Source organism: Dipteris shenzhenensis, chromosome 12, assembly GCF_047967505.1.
Source record: "Dipteris shenzhenensis isolate YYH24624 ecotype China chromosome 12, Dip_SZ_1.0, whole genome shotgun sequence".
Classification (NCBI taxonomy): domain Eukaryota; kingdom Viridiplantae; phylum Streptophyta; class Polypodiopsida; order Gleicheniales; family Dipteridaceae; genus Dipteris; species Dipteris shenzhenensis.
Window position 1 is genome coordinate 7,518,642 of NC_141607.1, and position 23,056 is coordinate 7,541,697.

Sequence of the window (23,056 nt, forward strand, 5' to 3'; positions counted from 1 at the left end):
GGCTGAAGCTATGGCTTCTGTGAGAAGCCTCTAAGAAGCTTCTCCCTCCTCACTTCCACACCTCCTTAGTTGGTTTGCTATATTTGGGGTCATTGTGCATTTGCAGCTCATACTAGCCATTGTTGGCATTTCAGTTCAGAGCAATTCATGTGTGTATATCTATTCCTACCTGTGTGTGGAGGGCACTACAGTCTAGTAGGCCTCCCCCCTAGGAAGCTGAATTGAAATTGTAGCATGAAGAATGAAGTACAAGACTAGGGGGTAGTCATAGAGTCAAAATGGACCCTAACTAGGTTCAAAACGTGTGTGGTGACTAACTCATCCACAAACTCAACCTCTAATTGAGGTTAGGGAGAAGAAACCTTAATAAAGAGAAAGAGTGCCCCTAACCCCTTATTACACAACATTGTCCATCGCCTTAGGACCGTGGCTAATTTAATATAAGTAGACTCTAGGATAATTGGGGCTTTAAATTTTTCAAGAGAAAGTGATACAGCACATGTGACAACCAATGTGGGCTTGGCGGTACCTTGCCATTTCTCCAAAGGACAAATACATAAGCTGAAAAATGGCATGATAATTGGATTATGATGGAATACAACATGTAGTACTTTGGCACTCATCCAAAGGACAAATATATAAGCTAAAAAAGGCATCAACAATTCTATTGACTCTAGTCACACCTTTTAGTTTACGTTTTTAACATTAGGACAGTTCATTGGGCAATTATCTAGCATTCTTTAATTACATCTGCAAACAATGCAATCTGTTGAAAGATGAAGGTGTGACAAACATGAATAATTGGATAGTACGTGTTGGATAACTAGGGTGCTTCTATAATCTAGTAGTATAGGGTGATAAATGAAGAGGGGGGGATTAAGTTGTGACATACATGATCAAGTTGATTTTACAATGGGATGTTTCTGCTGCATGAACTACAAGTATAGAGCCTTTCCCCGCTAGCCTTTCTCTGCTCAGCCTCTCCCTCCCGCTAGCCTCTCCTGCTTAGCCTCTCCCTCCCGCTAGCCTCTCCTGCTTAGCCTCTCCCTCCCGCTAGCCTCTCCTCTCCCGTTAGCCTCCCTCTCTCTCTTTCCCGGTCCATACCTCCGTACCCCCGTACATCGTCCGTACTCTGTATCCCGTCCGTACCTCATTTGTACCTCCGTACCACTGTCGTCCGTACAACCCGTCAGCAGGCAGCCAGTATCGTACAATCCCATCGTCCGTACCTCTCCCCCCGTCCATACTGTAGGATCACTTAGGAGAGAGAGAGTGTAGGTAGCAAAAGAGTCGATGATAAACGCCTTAGTCGTCACGTCAAAGTTGGATAATAAAAAACAAAGGAGTACAAGGTACAAGTACCTAGGCCTAGGACTAAGTGTCCTAGGTGTCACATAGGACTAAGTGTCCTATGTGGCCTAAAAGACACTAACACTATAAGTGTCTTTATTTATGCCTACAAGGCTCATACCATGGTCTATAGGACATCACTAGAACCACCAGAGGATGGCCTACAAACCCCCCTCCATGGGATGGGTTGAAGTACTGTGGAAACGTCTTAGAATACCTGGTATTTTCTGGTCATGGTGGCACATGTTCATCCAAAAGGATATAGCCACCTATGAATGTACAAGGGATGTCAGATCATGCAACAAAGGGAACCAAGTGTAAAGCCTGTCGAAAGACTTTGAACTTGGGACGAGGAAGTGCCTTTGTAAACATATAAGCTATGTTGTCCTCAGTGGGAAGATAGGACAACTCTATGTCTCCTGTTGACAGCCGCTCTCGAACATAATGATAGTGAACTTCAATATGCTTGGTACGCGCATGAAACATTGGGTTACGCGCAATGGCCAAAGCACTCTGGCTGTCAGTGTAGACAATAGTGGAGGATGTCTGGCGAATACCAAGGTCTGTCTGTAACTGTCAAAGCCAAACACACTCTACTGTAGCGGTGAAAGCTGCCCTGTACTCAGCCTCACAGCTAGATGTGGCAACTGTGGGTTGCTTCTTGCTGAGCCAAGAGATACATGAATTGCCAAGCAAAAAACAATTGCCAGTATGTGACACTCTGGTGTCGGAACATCTTGCCCAGTCACTATCCGTGTAAGCATACATGGTAAGTGAACCCTGATCACCATAGAAGAGGGCTAAATCTTGAGTGCCTTTGAGATATCTGAAGACTCTCTTCACTACCTGCCAATGCTGTGAACTGGGCACGTGCATGAATGTGCTGAGCTGAGATACTGCATACTGTAAGTCAGGTCTGGTGTGACATAAATAAATAAGGCATAAAGAGTGATATCACATGGTGGGCTCCCATCATGAGCTGAGAATTTGAAGCTAGGGTGCACTGGAGTAGAGATTGGCTTGCAATCCTTGAACTGAAAACGATCAAGGAGCTGTCCAATATCCTTGGAGTGAGACATCATGATACCCCCCTCAACATGAGCAAACTGAATGCCCAAATAATAATGGAGCTGTCCCATGTCTGACATGTCAAAAATCTGTTGCAAATCAGCCTTGAAAGCTGCAATTCGCTGAGTATCTGGGCCCGTGATGAGCATATCATCCACATATAAAATCAGCACTAAAAAATGAGATTCACTCCCACGGACATATAGAGTGGGTTTTGAGGGACTGTTCTGAAAACCAAGGGATAGTAAGTGTGCATGAATTTTGGCATACCATGCCTTGGGTGCCTGCTTCAAACCATAAAGGGCTTTTCTAAGCCGGCATACCTTATTTTCAGAATTAACAACCTCAAAGCCAGGAGGTTGTGTGACATAGACTTCTTCCTGCAGATCCCCATGAAGAAAAGCAGTCTTGATGTCAAGTTGGTGCACTTGCCAATGATGATGGGCTGCAATGGCAATGACACATCTAATGGTAGTAATCCTGGATGTGGGAGCAAATGTCTCCTCAAAGTCAATGCCTTGTTGTTGGGCATACCCTTTCGCAACAAGACGGGCTTTGTATCGATCTATGCTGCCATCAGATTTCCTTTTTAATTTGTAGACCCACTTGGTTCCAATGGCATGCTTGCCTGGAGGGAGACCCAAAAGCCTCAAGGCTATCAGTGCAAGAAGCTGGCTGTTAAGAAATGACAGCAAATATCTGCAAATTTCTGACCCAAATCAAAGGGCAAATGCAGATCTGACCCAAATGTGACTGTGGCAGGCAATGTTCACTGCAGAAACAGCAAATCTGGCAAAAGCCCCAAATTTATTGAGGGCAAGTAGGCCAAAAAGAGGGCAAATGCAGAAAAGCCCCAAATTTTGCTGAAATTTTTGCAAATGTGACCCAATGTATGAAAATCTGACTCAATGTCTGCAAAAGTGACTCAATGTCCTGTAATCTGACCCAATGTACTGCAAATAGCAAGAGATTGCAGACCAAAGAAGGTGAAATGAACTGAAGGCCCCAAAAAATACCAATGTCCTGAATGTGACTGTGTACGTGGAACACCTGTACAAAGACCTTGAAAGAAGTACTAGCTGTATGGACAACGCAGGTACAAAGTACAACGAAGATACTGAGAAGGTACGGTATATTGTACGGATGTAGGTTGGTACAAATGTACGGTAAAGTGTACGGATCACAAGTACGGCGATGCACGTATTGTTGTACGAAATAAGTATGATACTTGTACGGGCAAGTACGGAGTGTTGGTACAGATGTGTACAGATGTACAGCGATGCAGATACGTGATTGTACGTCGCAGGTATAGTACGGACCACTGTATGGCGCATGTACAGCCTTGTATGACGAGTGTACGAACCAGTTACAGCACCTTTAGTACGCAAGTACGTATGTACGACGATGCAGGTACAGTCCTGTACGGGTGAAGGTACGGACGTACGATGGCGCAGGTACTGTTGTACGGCGTCAAATGTACGGGCAGACGTACGAAAGAAATACGGATAGTTGCAGCAGGAAGACCGGAAGTAGGAAGACGAGTCAAGCCCCAACTCTGATACCACTATAGGATCGCTTAGGAGAGAGAGAGTGCAGGTAGCAAAAGAGTTGATGATAAAGGCCTTAGCCGTCACGTCAAAGTTGGATAATCAAAAACAAAGGAGTACAAGATACAAGTACCTAGACCTAGGACTAAGTGTCCTATGTGGCCTAAAAGACACTAACACTATAAATGTCTTTATTTATGTCTACAAGGCTCATACCATGGCCTATAGGACATCACTAGAACCACCAGAGGATGGCCTACACGTACAGCCCGTTAGCAGGCAACCAGTATCGTACGGCCTGTCAGTAGAAGCCGTACCTCTCCATTCGTACCTCTCCCTCCGTACCCGTTAGAAGAAGCTAACTAACCCTAACCTCGAGTTGGGCTAACCCCCAATTGACACATCCCAGCACTCCTGAAACCCCTGATCTGCAAAACAAACCCCACACAACATCAGATCTGAGCAGGCTGCTCACCACCCAACCATGACATCTACGAGATGTGATCCCGAATCAGAAGATGTCCCCTCCGAGCCACGAGCTGAGCCACTGGCACGAACTCCCAATCAGATCCAAACCAGCCTGGTGTCCCATACCACCAGGTGGCGCTGTGAAGTCCTGGATCTGCCACTGGGCCTTGGGCTACGCTAAGATGCAGGCGCGCGTCCGCGACTCAATCCAGGATCAGACCTGGCACCTGGGAACGAGACTTGCTCCCAACTGCACACTGAGAACTGAACCATCTGGGCCTCTTTTATAGACTCGGGCCCCGGCGCCAAAAATAGCGAAGACCTATAAATAGTTCGTACTCTTGCCACTCAACCCGAGAATCAAGCCTGCCTAGCTCTAAGCCTCCCCAGGCTAACCTGAGCTAGTTCTGTGTACCTAGTACACATCAGATACCTATCCGTGCACATGACATACTCCCCCTCCTCTAAGAACTCACTCCTGAGTTCGCTAAGAAATCTGGAAATGTTCTTTGGAGGTTTTGTAATGTCTCCCATGTTGCATCCTCCTCAACACGATCCTTCCACTTGATCTTGTATTCCGTGATAGTACGATTACGAATCTGTCTTTCACGAAATTCAAGAATACATTCAGGTTCGTGAGGAATAAAAGTTAAATCTGTAACTTCTATAATCTCATGAGGAGAAACAAGTTGATCATCTGCACCCAAGACTTCTTTCAGTCTACTGACATGAAAGTCTGGATGTATTTTAACATCTGGAGGCAATTCTAGTCGATATGCAACTGGTCCAATTCTTTTAATGACCTTGAATGGGCCACAGTATCTGGGGGATAATTTCGGAACCAAACCAGTACTTAGGCTCTTGGATTCCTTAGGAATTCTCAAATATACCATCATTCCTTCAGAGAACTCTCTGGGTGAACGATGTCTATTAGCATAAAATCTGTCCCGATCTTGGGCACTTCTAATAGACTCCTTGGCAAACTGCAACATTTCCTGCATATCTAGCAAGAAGTTCTTAGCAGCATCATTTTGAATCCCTTTTAATCCAACCATAACTGGTGACTTAGGTTGAAACCCGTACATAAGCATAAAAGGACTGTAACCCGTACTAGAATGCTTTGCATTGTTGTAAGCAAATTCAATCATAGGTAGATAATCTTCCCATGAAGACTGTCTCTTAGATACATATGCCCGAAGCATGTCTTCAACCAACTAGTTGGCCTTTTCTGTACTGCCATCAGATTGTGCATGATCCGAGGAACTCATACTTAGAGTAGTTTTAAACTTCTCAAATACAAGTGTCCAAAAGGTAGCATAGATACGGATTTGGTGATAACCCGTACGCAAATCAATCTTAGTGAAATACTTCGCTCCGGCCAGACGGTCTATCAAATCATCGGAACGTTGTGACTTTATTTAATCGTTTATAATCTATACACATTCTCCAGGAAGAATCTTTCTTCTTTCTTAAGAGGACAGGTGCACCCCAAGATGATTTACTTGGGCGAATATAGCCCATATTCAGGTAATCCTGAAGCTGGATAGCTAACTCATCCTCCTCTACCTGGCTCATCCTATAAGGTGGTACACTGATAGGTTGATCCCTTGGGACTAAGTCTATGTGATGATCTACTGTCCGTTCTGGAGGTAATCCTTCCGGCAGTTGAGTTGGGAATACGTCTTCAAAATTATCTAACAACATTCTCAATTCTCGGTGTTCAAACACACTTAATTCATTCTTGTTAACTACCGAAACAACAAATGAAGAAAGTGGAATCAAAACACACTGATAGACATCATAATGAGAATTGTTTAATATATTCCGAAGCTGCATCGCAGATACAATAGGCCCCTGAGAAGGGGGAATTTGATCACACTGAATACAAAATTGGGTGTCCTTATCTACAAAAGAAAGCGTATGCTCCGTCCATCCGATCTGAATATTGTGGGTTTTAAACCGCTCTATCCCGATCAACAAGTCTACATGCTCCAGATGCATAACATAACATGTAAGAGCTCCCGTGTAGGCCTGAATCCGGATAGGAAGCGCTTCAACCTTGCGATCCCAAAACTGCTTCCCCGCTGGAAGCTGCACCTCATAGGTGTGGTCGCTAGGTACTGTGGACAGCCCCATCTTCTGCACAAATTTGTAATTAACAAAATTGTGAGAGCTGCCCGGATCAAAGAGAATGTGAACCTGTTGGTCCCTAACTTCTCCATAAACTCGGAAAAGGTCATGGGAACCAAACAACGAAGTATTGAAAGTACAATTACAAGAGAGTGGGCAGGTAATGACATTTACTGAAATACCTGTCATCGCGACTTGGTTTGCTCCCTTCGCTGCGGTACGTGGACCCGCCTGGAGCTTCGGTCCTAGCACCAACTTTTGGTTCTTCCGCTTAGGACACTCATTCTTTGTGTGGCCCCGCTCCTCGCAATAGAAGCATTGCCCTTCTTTCTTGAGCCTCAGAGTGCGAAGGAAACGGGCTTTACCATTCTTTGCTGGAGTTAAGCTTTTCCTGGAGGTGTTGTCCGTAGACTTCGTCTCCGCAATACCAGTCGTATGCTGAAAGAACTTGCGTTTGTTCTTTCCACTCGTATCGGTAACTGTGGTTGCCTTGGTACCGGCCATGGTATCATCATATATGCGTGCATATGTCATGGCCTCCTGCAACGTTGTGCACTTGTTGTTCTTTATCTGCAACTTGTAGGAGTCTGGCAAACCATCCACGAAGAAACCTAACAAGGTCACTGGATCCATTTGAGTGGCCCTGGTTTGCAGATCCCTAAATCTTTGAAGATAATCTTCAAAGGTCAAGTTTAATTTTGACATATCGAGGGCCTTGAGCTTGCCAACAATATCGTAGTCATCCTCCTTCTTCAGGAACTCCTTCCTGAAGATGCCCTCAAAATCTGTCCGAGTATCAGGCTTAGGCTGGAGTTCTTTCCACCATAGCAAGGCTTTACCTGACATAAACCCTGCTGCAAGCTGGATCTTTTTCTCATCTGGATAGGGGTGGAATTGGAAGTGTACCTGCCACTTGTGCAACCAAGTGTCAACTACCTCCTTTGTTCTTGACTTTTGGTCACCTGGAAAAGGATCTGGAGTTATATTCCGGCCTAGCACTGAAGCCATGGCATCCACATGCGTGAGTGCCTGTACAGTGCTAGCCAGAAGGGTGAGAGTTGCTTGTATCCCCTGGAGTTGCTGTGTCAACCCCGATTGATTAGCATTGACCTGCTCGAATTTGCCATCAAGAGCTGTCGTAAATTCACTGAAGGCCTTTTTGGTTATCAGGTCGTCATAGAGTCCCTGATCCTCCTCTCCCACAGGAGTGTAATCCAAGTCCTGCTCTCCCATGGTGAACTCGGGATTTGGAGCATCAGACATGGCTGAAATTCGATTGAATACGAACTGAGAGAAATAACTGACTTAAACGAAGTACAGAGGAGAATGGAGCAGAAGAAAACCGTCCCGAAAGATGCTGACGGAAGGAGATGCTGGAACCTGGCGAATCGGAAGCCCACGAATCCCGAGACCTCTCCGAACCCGCAACCGGATGCACGCGCTGCTGAAGTGGCTGTACGGTCTGCTGACGTAGGCCGTACGGTCTGCTGACGTGGCTGTACGGCTGCTGACGCAGGCCGTACAGATGCTGACGGAGGCCGTACAGTTGCTGACGTGGCTGTACGGCGTCCGTACAGTCTGCAGGTACAGGTGCACAGACAGTTCGCAGCAGCAGATGCAGGGCTGACGCAGGTATTCCGTACAATTCCGTACGGTGCTGATGCAGAGCCTATGATGGCTGTTGCAGGCTGACGCTGGCAGGGTACGGATGCTGCAAACTGCACAATGCAGGGCAGCGCTGGCGCAGGCAGGGTCGGCTGACGCAGGCTGGCGCTGAAATCGAGGTGCTGCCTCGAAGCTGTAGGCTGGCTTGTGGGTAGGCTGGTACCCTGCCCCCACCTATATAGGGTGCAGGGCAGCCTTATTTGGAAGCTGTGCTTCCAAAAAAGGCCAAGCCCCCCTAGCTTTGGAGGGGTGCTTTTTCGAAAAAAGCACCCCCTGCGCAGGCTGCACGCAGCCCTATGCGCAGGCTGTACACAGCCTGTTGCGCAGGCTCACGAGCCTCTCTTTGCCCCCAGCCTGTTCCGTACCATCCCAGGCGCCTCTTCCACGCCTCCCTTGCTGCTCTTTTCCGCCCCTCTCTCCTGCTTTTCTGCTCTCTCTCCCCTTCCTCTAGCCTTCTCTCACAGGCCTTCAAAGATCTCGATTTCTCTTTCTCTCTTTTTCTTCTTCCTTTTCTCAGATATCTCTCCACCCCTCCTATCCCAGGTATCCAGCAAAAACGCAGCAACAGATTTCGAAATTTAGGGCATACCTGGAGGGAAAACTCGTCAAAAGTTCTCGCATCAGAAGTTCCTACCTCAGGAGTTGGCTCTGATACCAACTGACACATCCCAGCACTCCTGAAACCCCTGATCTGCAAAACAAACCCCACACAACATCAGATCTGAGCAGGCTGCTCACCACCCAACCATGACATCTACGAGATGTGATCCCGAATCAGAAGATGTCCCCTCCGAGCCACGAGCTGAGCTACTGGCACGAACTCCCAATCAGATCCAAACCATCCTGGTGTCCCATACCACGAGGTGGCGCTGTGAAGCCCTGGATCTGCCACTGGGCCTTGGGCTACGCTAAGATGCAGGCGCGCGTCCGCGACTCAATCCAGGATTAGACCTGGCACCTGGGAACGAGATTTGCTCCCAACTGCACACTGAGAACTGAACCCCCTGGGCCTCTTTTATAGACTCGGGCCCTGGCGCCAAAAATAGCGAAGACCTATAAATAGTTCGTACTCTTGCCACTCAACCCGAGAATCAAGCCTGCCTAGCTCTAAGCCTCCCCAGGCTAACCTGAGCTAGTTCTGTGTACCTAGTACACATCAGATACCAATCTGTGCACATGACACCAATCCAACCCTGGGGTTTAGGTTAAGCTAGGGGGTTCAAACAGACAGCCAACTATGGACTACTGGCGTACCCTCTCCTCCAAGTCCCCCTCAACTCCCTCAACTCCTTCACCATCCATCAAGACTCACTACTCTACAGTTGCAGCCATGACACCCTCTCCATATGCACGGCATTACCAATAAGACGGCTCAAAATGACCCATCCTTGGGCAACAGGATCAGATCTTTTATCTGCAGCAGGCAGTGAGAGAGCTACGATTGGAACTAGCAGAAGTAAAGGCTCGACTTCACATTCTGGAAGGGCTTGGTAAGCAGGCAATAATTGATGAGGCTATAAAATCTTGTAAGGATTCCCCCCCTACGCCGCAGCTAGTCTCTACAGTCAAAGATCTTGTTCACATTGAAGTACAAACTGCTAAGAAGGAAGTGATTGTGGAAGTGGACACCAAACCATGTAAGTTAGATACTCAAGCAAAGATTAAAGAACACGAAGCTAGATGTGATAATGCGCTGAAGATCAGAATAGGGGGACTCCTAGAAGATGGGTACAAAGAGGAGGACACATATAGTGAAATATTGACAAAGATCAAAGCAAGCTTGCCCAACATTGAATGGGTGGATGATGATGAGCAGGATGATGACGACTCCAGGCCAGCTTCTATTTTGCACTATAAAGGTCATGCTATCCTTACACTGAAGTCAAAAGATATGCAGATTAAGCTTCTTCGACCATCTTACAAGTTGAAGGATAGCAGAGGAGCTTACACAAGCTCAACTTAAGATTAAGGCAACTGAATTAGCTAAAGTCAGGGCTGCCAGAAAGGATGGAAAATGGGCAGTTTACCGTGAATGCGTAGCAGAGAGTTCAAATCAAAACCAAAAGACTCTCAGTCTTAAACTGATGTATGGCCATTTACTCTTCCAGACTATCATGTAGTTATTCTAAATAATGGGGGCGGCTTTATGCACTCCTTGGGAGCAGCCATGTGCCCTCCCTAAAGCAGATGTACTAGAGGGTTTCTTGCTGTCCCATAGACCTTGTGGTCTCCAGTGGACGTTAATAGACTTTCTTTCTTTCTCATGCCAATGTGAAATGTATAAACTTTATTGGAATGATCTAGCCTTTCAACATACATTTTTTGCCAGTTTTAAACCAATTTTTGCATGGAAGATTTCTGCTGCATTTTGCATCCACTTTCCACGTATTGGAAGGACACGCATGAATTCTATTAGCTACCTCTCTCTCTTGCTATTGTAGTTTTCCTGAAATTTCTTGGGTACATATTAATCAACGTACCCTAGAGAACTAGTTGTTTAGTTTGAACAAAAGTTGGTTAAAGAGCTCAGTGAGATGTATGGCTGCTTACTTGTGGAAAGAGTCAGCTTTTGACTGAGTTTTCCATGAGCTGTGGTTCATTATCCATAAATCGCTTTGTTGGGTAGTATTCAATTGTGATACAAATTTCTTTGTTTACTAGCATAGTTTCCTATCAATTTTGTTAGTTTTATGCTCATTAAGGTATTGTGATAACTTTTGTCTCAGTGTGAACAAGCAAAATGTACGAACAATACCAGCTCATCCAAACACCAACAATGCAAGCAGCTCCAGTCCAGGTGACTCTGTCACTATTGATATGAAGGGAATACCTGGAGTTAAACCTCGTGCAACTGAAGAATTTGAGAAGGAGACAGGAGGTTATCAAAGTGAACAGGAAGAAGATGCATTTGAGGCACCAAATCATGAGAATTTGCTTCCAAAGGCGATTGTCGGTGCAAAGCCAAAATTGGGGAAAAAACGGAAAAGGGGTGGAGACGAAGAGTAATTGCCAGTTTCACTTGCCGTTTTCCTTCTTAAGCTTAATGCCTTCTTACTCTTAGAAACAACTTACTTATTTTTCAATCCTTGGTTCATTTCCATGTGCATGTGTGTAAGCATATGTGTGTGCATGCATGATAATCAGGAGAACTGAACAAAATTTAGACGCCTTTTTACGGGATGGATGGCAATTGTTTTCTCATGCGATATCAAGTCTGGAATTGAGGGCAATGGGGCATATAGAGGTTGAATATGGTAATCCAACCCTCACAAAGTCTGTAGAGATACTGTCCCATTTTCCGTAATGACGTCAACATTCCTCTAGTCATATGATGCTCGGCCTTATTTAGTGAGCATTGTTGACACTTAATAACATAAGTCTAACTTAACCAATAAACATGCCTCTTGATCAAATCCAAAGTTTTGTGTACACCCGGATGTTTGGCACTAGGGACATCATGACATTCAAATAATATGTGGTGCCTAATGTCATCATTCCCTTGTACACAAACTATGCCCAATCCGAATAGTAATCCATTCCTTATGGATGTTTTTAAATTATCTTTTCCTTTGCCCTACCTATTTGGATACGGGTGTAACCCAACCTTGCAGTGAGCTACTTGCGTAAACCTGTTGCCAAATCTTACCTAAGTACCTATCGCCTAGCAAGTCCTTCTAAAAGAAAGGTAGAAATTTGACAAGATTTGTGTAAAGGAAATTTCATCTACATTCTAGATTATACTTGGGGCATTGACAACCCTATTAGATGCTCCGTTTAGGCAAATAATCTCAAATTCGAACTCGTGGATGAATTCAACCCATCAAGATTTCCAAGCTCCATCGCCAAAGATAAGGTTGATTGCAATGATATTTCAAGGAGTGATTTTCAGTCCTTGCAATAAATTTCGAGCCATAAAGATAATCTCTCCTAACTTCTTTCAGTCCTTGCAATAAATTTCGAGCCATAAAGATAATCTCTCCTAACTTCCAAAGCATGAACTATTGTTATGAGTTCCTTTTCCTATGTATGATACCACATTTACAGCTGAATAAAATTTTAACTCTTGAATGCCATTGGTCTCCCGTCCGGATACAATGCTGCCCCAAATTCCAATAGCATATTCAGTTGCACCTGTTTTAACCGGGTTTAAAAACCACTTGTAGGAACTTTTTGTATTTTAATAAGGATTTGATGATATCTTGAATGTAGATCGATGTGGGTGAAGTACATTACACTATGTAAAGGATCTGTCAGGTCATGCATACATGTAAGGGTTTATTTATTTTCAATAGTCAATTTATTAAAAGAGAGTTTGATTGAGTATGCTTGTGCTTTCTAAGTTAGGAATGTAATTTTGCCTCTTTGTAGGAAGCGATACATAAGTGTAAAGGGTCCTTTTAGCTTTTTATGTTTTAAATAAGAGTGAGAGAGAGAGAGAGAGAGAGAGAGAGAGAGAGAGAGTTGATTCCAGTTTTTTGGAATTCAATTCCAAATGCAAAAAGACATCAGCATAATCATTCTTAATTGATTGAATGATTTGCTGTTCAGAAGTTACCTTATCCAAACCATCACTGAATAATTCACCATTAGTGGAACTTAATTCATAACCTTGCAACTTAGAGAATAGAAACGATTCATATATGCCTTCAATGTATTTAAAAAGGCAAGGGTGAGCCTTATAATCCGTACCTTTAATCATTGCATTAGTTTCAGCTGCAGCTACAAAAATGCTGGCTGGAAATTGCTTTTCACACTTAGTTCAAACGAGGATTTTCCCAAATTTATACGTAACGATCCAGGTTTATCGTATGAAAAAAAAGGGTGTCATTATAGTCTTGGATTTGCAATTCCGGCTTAAGAACCATGCAATCCCAAACTTCCTGATCATGGCCCTTTGAAAGTTGACCAAATACTGCAGTTGGCACCTTGAGTTTCCGCACCAAGCGATAATTCATGAAATTGTGAGATAACATCCATAGGGTGTCCCCCAAGAAACTCTTTATACCCAAGTAAACGATGGGGACCAAATACAGATGCACTAAATTCACAATCCATAGAAGTAGATCCATCTTAGTGATGAATTCCAACATAGGAGATTTTTGTATATTATATATATATATAGAAAGAAAGAAAGAAAGAAAGTGTATTATTGTCCACTAAAGGCCAAAATGGGCCCATGGGACATCAAGAACTCTGCATACAAGATAGCACAAAATCAACGTGCCACAAAGAAGAGGCATCGTCGAATATCATCTAAGTGCTACGCAATACAATGCAAGTGAAAGTACATAATGTCAAATCTGAGCCTAAATACAAAGTAAACTCGATGCAAGGAAACCGCCCCTGGGTGCAAAATGGGGGGATGAGTACAATATGCCAATGCAAAGATACAAGTCCAGGTGTCACGGAGTCTGAGAACCAAAATAATACTGGAAATCCTGTCCATCGACTCTGCCTCCTGCTATGAGAGTACAAATCTGAGCAAAGGTGAGGTGAGCGGCTGGTGGGGCGAGATCTCCGTGAGTAAGTCTCCTCCGAAAAGCTGCCATCATCCTGGATTGTCTGGAGATGAAGCGACGAGTACGTCCCCTATGTAACAAGATCCTGCGGCGTCTACAAACCATCTCATATGTACATCCACAGGGTGGAGGCATGTGTCCTGTGTGAGCTCTGACCTCCTCGTGCTCCTCCTGGTCTCTGTCCTCTGGTATAGCGTGTGCCTGAGCTCTATCAGGCTGGGCTCTATCACGCTCCAGTCTGTGCTGATGGTCTTTGAGGTAGTCTCGTCGAAGCATAGTGGCCTCCCTGACATAAAGAGCTAGGCAATGCTGATCCTCGTAGTCCATCACTCGTGAGAGAGGTCCAAAGCCATCCGTGAAGAGACAGTGGAATCTACCTCTGAGCTCATAATATAGCGGGCATCTGCAAATGAAGTGCTCCTCTGACTCCACCTCTCCCATGGTGCACTGGTCGCCGTCCATCCTCCATGCGTCGCATCCTACCAGCCTCTATCTCGAGCTGATGCGAAGAGACTCTAAGCTGGCCAAGGGCAATCCTCAGTGAGTGGGACATGTGGATACCTGTATAGCCTGGTGGAATGACAAATCCATCCTCTGAGATCCGAAGGAAGTGGTCACGATATGTGGCCATCTTCGTCGGAAGCTGCGTGGGATAAATCCAAGTGCGATACAAGCTGTAGCAAGTCTGCTCTCGTGACCTGGCTAAGCTCGTGGCGAGTCAACTCGAGATGAGGGGCATCTATGCTGTATCGGAAGGGAGGCAGTCTATCCATGTCTAGTCCAAGAGATGTGAGCCACCTAGTGAGTCTGAAGTACCAGCAGTATCGGGCCCCAGATCGTGCCAACTCCATAGAAGATGCAAGTGCTAACCATGGCAACCGAGCTCTGCCTGCTGCTGAGTCTCCAAACTCCCTAACCCTATGCAAATACATGACCGACTGAAACGCTGCATCCAATGCAAGGGGAGTAGCTCCAAACTCTGCTAGCATGATCTCGTGCGGAACTGTAGCCTTGGCCCTAATGAGCCGAGAGAACATGATGATCTGTAACCTCTCTACTCGTCTCCAATCTGCAGCGCCGAGGTCTCCTGCCCAGAAAGGAGCTGCATACATCGCAGCTGGTCTCACCAATGTATCAAAAAGCAAGGATTTCGTATCGGGATGCTGAAAGTGGGACTGAAAACACTGACGCTCAAGATGAGCCAACGAAGCATACCCTTTACTAATCCTATCTCGTGCTGCATATGTCATGGTGAAAACCGGTCCCCTGAAAACTGCCCCCAAATAAGTGTACTCTCTAACAAGCTCAATGGGCTGTCCGTCATATGTGAAGCAAAACTCATCCGTGCTATAAATACGATCAGAGGTGTTGAAAACCATAACCTTGGTCTTGCCAAGGTTTACGGTCAACCCCCTGTCCCGGCAAAACCTGTGGAGTGCCTCAATATGTGCCTGGAGGCCCTGAGCAGTAGAGGAAATGAGAACCACATCGTCCGCATACAGGAGGATAGGAATGGAGGATCCTGAGAGAGTAGAGCCCACACCGCCTGTCATCTGTATAAACATCTCTAGCTCATCAATATATAATCCAAAGAGAGTAGGAGAGAGCGGGCAACCCTGCTTCACCCCAATCGTGCTGCATACCTCCTCTGAGAGCCCCTCACGTGTCCGAACCCGACCAGTGACCCTCTCATACAAAGCCATGATAGCCCACTGTATCTCTCCACTGAAGCCCATATGGCGAATCCTCTGAAACAATCTGAATCGCGGAACTGTGTCAAATGCCTTCCTGAAGTCCACGAAGCAACAATAAAGCCGTTGCCTTCGTGACTTCGCCTCCTCTACCAGTGCCCTGAGTGTGAGGATGTGGTCAAGTGTCGAATGATCCCTGCGAAATCCAGCCTGCCCTCTGGCTCTGAGTCCTGTCATCTCGGCATGGTCATTTATACAGCTTTCTAAAACTGATGCATAGATCTTGGCCATAACGTGGCCAATCATGATGGTCCTGTGATTCGACGGCTCCATAGGGTCCCCCGACTTGTGGATAGGTACTATGGTATTGCCTAACCAGGACTGTGGTAGGCCTGTACAAACAGACTCATTGAAGAGACGGGAAAGAACAAAATCTAAGGCATCAATCCCATGGATTACATACTCCGCTTGCAATCCATCATGATCCTTAGCTCTCCCGTTCTTCAATCGGTGGACTGCTGTGCACGGACACTCTCTGGTGTGAAGAGACTAGATGAAGCTGGCCTAGGGGAATGGGATAAATCGTTGGCTGGCTGATCTGGAACATCGTATAGAGCTGAAGTGTATGCAGACTAGACACGTGGATCTGTGAGGGGGGCTCTGAGACTTCGAGCGGAGGAATTTTCTCCAGAATTCCTTGGAGTCACAGCTGAAAAGCAAGCTTCTCAGCTCCTCCTCATTCCGGGCTAGAAATTGGCGTTTCTTGCGCCTAACCAACCACTTGTAGTCTCTCTTGGTTTCGGCAAGGAGGGGAGACTTCTCCTTGGTCTCAAGGTGAAGTTTCCTGCGGAGTTCCTTACACTCCTCGTCATACCAACCGTTGCAAGGAACAAGACCAACCGGTGGGGGACTAGACGAATGACATGTGGCAGGGAACGACATGTGAGCGGCAGAAACGAGTGAAGTATGTACAAGTTCCCACCGGTCCTGCGTGGATGGTAGAGCATCTAATAGATGAGGACGGAGTAGGCGGCTGAGGTTCTGGCTATATACATCATCGAACTGGTGGTCGAAATGAATCTCGTAATAGGGTTGGCGGTCATGATAACGAGGGGGGGGTGGGTCATGGGAGACATTAGTCAAAGTAAAGTGGATGAGTGCATGGTCGGCAGAAGGCATGAAGGGGCTAACAGTAAGGCTATGGATGGAAGGGACTAGAGTCGGGGGACCTATGATGTAGTCGATCACGCTAGTACCATGCCCAGAAGCAGAAGAGAATGTAGGCATGGCAGACTGTGGCCACCTGGACAAGCCGTTATAAATGACCATACTGTGCGAGGTGAGGAGCTCCAGTAACTGACGTCCCTGATCTGTGGGCTGTACTGTGCAGTCTGATGAAGTCCGACAGAGGCTATCATCGTGAAATGCTGGGAGTATGACCGGATCCTCCATGAAGTCATAAGTGAGGGCCTGTCTGTTTGAGGTCCTCGCGTTGAAGTCTCCTAAAAGGATGACTTCTCCGCGATGTGAAAAATCTGCAATGTCCGCTGAGAGATCCTCAAATATGGACTGGCCTGGTCCAGTGGAAGAATAGATCGACTGCGCCGGGGGGAAGTAGCAAACTGCAATAAACAGATCTCGCTGAGGGGCTCTGCGGCAGATGCGTACCCACAAGAATCGGGCATGTGAATCCGCTCTCTCCACTGTGATGATCCGATCGAGATGCTCTCTGTACAAAATGGCCACTCCTCCAGATCCTCTCACTCCAAATGTTCGGGTGTGCTGTGTGAAGGCAGATCTCCATGTATACCCTGTCACTCGTGGCAAAGGTCTCTCTGGACTCTCGTGTGTCTCCGTGAAAGAGAGAGAGAGAGAGAGAGAGAGAGAGAGAGAGAGAGAGATGTATATGTATATGTATGTATGTATGTATACAACCTCCACCAAATTCGCCCCTTGCACACTTTTGACTTATTAGGGCAATCTTTAGTTGAATGCTCAGGTGACATACATTCAAATTATAGATTCTCCTTTGCTTGCTTGACCTTGGTTTCATCCAACTTTGGTCACTTTGGGCTGAAACATACGATTTGTAGTAGAAGCGGTAGTGTCCGTGGAAATCCTTTAGAACCTTGCTTTTTATTGCCTCCTTTTTGAACGTACTTTTATAAATAGTGCTGCAGCTAGACCGTCCCTTTTCTTGAGAGTAACTATTATACCATCGTACGTGTGCACATAGCGAATAGCATCATCAACCAAGGTGATTTGATTCCTCATTACCTCATTGTGGTACTTGGTAGGTAAGCCCAAAGTAAACATCTGGTAGTGATGAGCTCGGTTGTTATCCCGGCTTTTGTCACCAGATCTTTAAACTATTGAACAAAAATACAACCGGGAGTTTGCGAAGCCCTTATGATTGCTAAAATAATTCAGAAATACAAAAGCATCATGAAAAGGTACCTTAATCTGCCCATGTGGTGGGTTTAGGAACTAGATGATGGGCCACAATGTAAATGCTTTTGCTCGCAAATACAATTGAATCTACGCAAGGCGCTTGTCTTATTGAACCTTATGCATGCCGAAATATGCATCCTGTCATGACAAGAGAAATGATTATTTAGTTAATTAATAGTCATTAGAACTTTATTATTGTTAGGCGCCAATTTGATGGTGCGGTTATATGTTTGTATTTATGATCGATCAAGCGGTGTAAATAGTACCGCCAAAACTATGTAACATTGGCCAATGATTAGTAATAAAGATGTGAACACACGTGTCTAGGTCCTAGGGGCAATAGGAAAGGGAAAGGGCGCATTAGAGTGCATTGAATGGTAGGTGCATGGGTCATAGGCTAAGGGTAGGTGTAAATGGGAAGATGGAACTTGAGTGATCTCAAGGGACATTAATGAAAGGGTATCACCCTTTCATTGTGAATCTCACGTAGCATTCTTTCTACCACATTGCATTCATCCGTCATCTCTCTCCCACCTTGCATGTAGGTCGAAAAAGAAACAAGTACTCTCATGAGGGCGCTCTTCCCCATTGGAGGGCCAATCGGCATTCAAATTCTGCATGCATTGCACACATTTGCATTTTCGAAAAGTGTGGATCTTCACATTTGGTAATCAGAGCGGCGACGATCCACGAACGGGACGAGAAGTGGGCGACAGTTGCGAACGATGGAAGTCGCAAGAGAGGTTGGCGGAAAAGGATCACGACTAACCGATCTCGAGGTTCTGAGACAAGGGATTTTTTCTGAAAAAAATTATGGCCTTCAACGGCGAACGGCGAACGGGGTGTTCTGTTTGCGCCCCGCCCTCCCCCCCCCCCCAACGTGAATGTACCCTTAAACCGTGAGAAAAAGGGATCCCCGTTCTACCCATGAGAAAAAGGGATCCCTGTTCTACCCAAATGGGAAGTCGGATCGGAATAAGATTTTAAGGGAGTGATCCGCCCATCAGGTACGCCCTATAACGGTATCTAGAGCTCCAATCCGCTCAAAACAAGTAGCCCAAACGGAGCGTACCAGTTTACAGCAGAAATACAAGAAGAAAAGCTTGAAAAAGAAGGGAAAGGAGGTCATTTTAAGTGTCTTCTCAACACAAACGAAGCGGGAGTTGGATAAGTACCACCACCTCTACAACACTTGAAGTTTGCTGTAAAATAAACCTTCTTTTTTGAAATTACAGCAAGACATTTTCTCTCTTGTATTAATAAAAGGAAAGAATGGAAGGGGAACGGACATATAACAATGAACTTATTCCTTTTCCTCCATTACCCCAAGGAGAGAGAAAGAACACCTTCACCCCCTCTTGAAGAGGATGGATTAGGTGAGAGTTATACACATCTTGAGTATGATAACCCACAAATAGATTTACAGCAGTCTCTCCTTCAAGAACCTACTGATAGGGAGTTCTCCTTTCGTAATGAAAGAAGAAATGAGACCAGCCAAGAACAAGGTGATGAGTTCACGCCTTCAACTCAAAACCCAATACACATGGATTCTAATCCAAGTGCAAGAGGAAGAGAGGAGACTCCTGTTGATAAGCTGGTTTTCTAGCTTAGCAATATGATTGAGCAGTCCATTATGACAAGATTAGGGACTAAGAGGACTTTAAACTTCGGGGATGAAGAGTTGAGTAACCCTTCTAAGAGGTCCAAATTCCAACCGCGAGAGAGAATTGAGTTCCCCAAATATGATGGGGCAAGGGAGGTTGACAAAATCCTCAATTGGATTCGTCATTTTGAGCTATACTTTGCCCATCAAGACAAGACCGAGCAAGAGAAGCTTGCTCTTGCCACATTGCATCTGCAGAAGGATGCTCTAATGTGGTGGTTCTTGTCACAAACAGGAAAAGAGCCTATTCATGAATGGGCTAAATTTGTGGAGCAACTGAAAACCACTTTCATGCCACCGAGGCATGAAGAGAACCTAACCTTTCGTTGGGAGAGGTTTAGGCAGTTCGATAATGAGAGTAATGCAGATTTTACAGCCAGATTTTGGAAACTCTCTCTAGAGTTACCCGAAAAGAGTGAGGAAGATAGGAGAAAGAAGTATTTAGCAGCTTTAAGCCCAAAAGTAAGGTACGAGGTTGAAATGTTTAACCCGACCACGCTTAAGGACCTCACTAAGCTGGCTGAAATAGCCGAGAGAAAATTGAATCCTCGTAAACCCTTCAATAAGGAGTATGGGTCATCATCTAAGACCAATAATATACCCACTTTTAGGAAACCAAACGGGTTTAAGAATAATAAAGGGAAGGGTAAAGCTCTTGTAAGGAATGTGAATAGCCAATCACGTCCTGGATGGGTGCCATTTCCTTCTATGACTGACGAAGAGAAGAGGAAGTTGATTAAGGAAGGAAAATGTTTCGGTTGTAAGAAACATAAGCCAGGGCACGTATGGCATAAGTGTCCCGTTCTCTTGGCTAAGATTGCCAAGACGAATTTAGTAAAAGGGAAAGCCAAGGCATCCAAGCAGGAGGGTGAGGCTTCTACCTTGTCACCCTCGAAATCTACTGTGACTATTGAGCCAATAGTGAATGCTGTCCATTCAGCCAATACCTTTGGGCCTCATGATCTTTTTAAGGTGTATGGATTCGTGAATGGACAGAGAATAGTGGTTCTCCTAGATGATGGATGTAATTATGACTTAGTAAGTGATAGATTGGCAAAATTACTCCATCTTAAACCAGAACCTATAAAAAACATGTCGCTTTCAGGAGCTTTTAGGGGACACAATGAAGAAGACACATCCTTAGTACGAAATATTCCTTTTCGTATGCAAAAATATAGAGATCGAAGGGATTTTCTAGTAGCCCCTTTACAAGACGTTGACATGATTCTAGGTAAACCATGGCGGTATGATTTTAACCCTGCTATTCATCCTCATACTCATCATTGTTGCTTTGTACATAAGGATGAAAACATAAGGATCGTAGGGGATCGGGACGTGTATACAATTCCATTGATTACTCCTACCCAAGCGAAAAGATTGGTAAAAAGAGGGGTAGATTGTAATCTTGTGTATATACGGGATTCACGAGATCTTCATATCTCAAAAGAAGATCGGAAGAGAAATGAGTTCCTTAGAGCTTATGAGGATCGATTTTCAAGAGATGACTCATTCGAATTGCCTATGGAGAGAGAAGATGATCATGCCATTAGAGCCAGGAGCTTCTCCTCCATGTAGAGTCCCATATAGGATGAACAGGATAGAAATGGAGGAGGTAGAAAAACAAATTGAAGATCTGTTGCAAAAAGGCCTGATTCGACCAAGCAGTTCTCCATTTGGAGCACCTGTATTATTGGTTAAGAAGAAGGATGAATCATATCGTATGTGTATAGATTACCGTGCTTTGAATAAACTTACGATTAAGAACCGGTATCCGATTCCAAGAGTGGATGATTTATTGGATATGCTTAAAGGTGCTAAAGTTTTTAGCAAATTGGATTTGAAATCTGGTTATCATCAACTTCGTATGAAAGCTGGGGATGAACATAAGACTGCTTTTCGCACTTTCACTGGACATTATGAGTTTTTGGTCATGCCTTTTGGCCTAACTAATGCTCCAGCCACTTTTAGTAGGCTAATGAGAAGGGTTTTGCGACCCTACTTGGGAAAATTTGTCATAGTCTTTTTTGATGACATTTTAGTGTTCAGCCAGAATGAGGAAGAGCATAAGGATCACCTTGCTAAGGTGATGGAGCTCCTAAGGAAGGATCGATTGTTCCTAAATATCAAGAAGAGTGAGTTCTTCAAGACAGAAATAGAGTATTTGGGACACATTGTGTCTGCCGAGGGAATTCGGGTTGACCCTAAAAAGGTCAAGGCCATAATTGAATGGCCAATACCCAAAAACTTACATGAGCTGAGATCCTTCCTAGGGATGTGTAGTTATTATCGCAGATTCATTAAGAATTTTGCACGTCTTGCTTCCCCACTAACAGATTTGTTGAAGAAGCATTCCTTGTATGAGTGGGGAGAGGTTCACCAAGTAGCTTTTGAGGAGCTTAAGAGAACATTAGTGACTGCACCAGTGTTAACACTTCCGGACATGGACAAAGAGTTCTTTGTTGTATGTACGGATGCAAGTGGTACCTCGATTGGGGCAGTGTTGATGCAAGGAGGGCATCCCATTGCTTATGAGAGTAGAAAACTTCAAGGGGCTGAATTGAAATATATCACGTATGAGAAGGAGTTATTGGCAGTCATTCATGCTCTAAAGTTATGGAAGCATTACTTATATGGTTTTCCTTTCAAGATTAAGACTGACCATCAAAATATCAAGCACTTGTTTTCTCAACCCATTGTCTCTTCAAGGCAAATCAAATGGGCTGAATATATTCAATCCTTTGGGCAACCAAATATCGAATATTAGCCAGGAAAGGAGAATTTAGTAGCTGATGCTTTGAGTAGACGGCCCCAAGTTAATCACGTTTCTGTGATTAAGGAGAAATCATCAGGAGCAATGGTTGAAGCTTATCCTTTAGATGAGGACTTCGCTGACATTTAGGGGAAGATTCAGCTTAATGAGGTCGGGGATTTAGAGGCTTATTCCATCGTGGAGGGATACCTATTTTTGGGACGTGCCATATGTGTACCCAAAACATTTCGGTATCTAGTCATGAGTGAGTTACATGCGAGTCCATATTCTGGACATAGAGGCATTAGAGGGACCATTGACAATATTGAGAGATACTTCCATTGGCCTAAACTTCGCAAAGAAGTTTCGACCTTTGTTCAACAATGTGACGTATGTCAGTGCATTAAATCTGACACAAGTAAGACTGCTGGTCTTTTGCAGCCTTTGCCTATTCCTTCGGAAAGGTGGGAACACATTACAATGGATTTTGTGTCTGGTTTCCCCAAGGTTGGTCAATTTGACCAGATTTTCACTGTTATAGATAGGCTGAGTAAACAAGCTCATTTTATTCCCTGTAAAAAAGAGTTGTCTGCTCCTGAAACAGCAAGGTTATTCATTAGGGAAATCTTCAGGTTACATGGGTTAGCAAAATCCATTGTATCCGATAATGATGGCCGTTTCATTAGCAACTTTTGGACAGCACTATTAGAGAATCTCGGAACCAAACTGAAATTTACTACAGCCTTCCATCCTCA

The 23,056-nt window shown here is 44.9% G+C and overlaps 1 protein-coding gene across 3 annotated transcripts in view; it reads left to right on the plus strand.

The window, feature by feature from the left end:
• The window catches only part of LOC147895753 (sphere organelles protein-like protein), a 206,801-nt gene that overhangs the window by 102,310 nt on the left and 81,435 nt on the right, over positions 1–23,056 (plus strand). For all 3 annotated transcript variants that reach the window (XM_087382373.1, XM_087382374.1, XM_087382375.1), the window contains exon 3: positions 10,955–11,230. In XM_087382373.1, the coding sequence (XP_087238499.1) occupies positions 10,955–11,230 (276 nt within the window). The remainder of the gene's footprint in view (positions 1–10,954; positions 11,231–23,056) is intronic.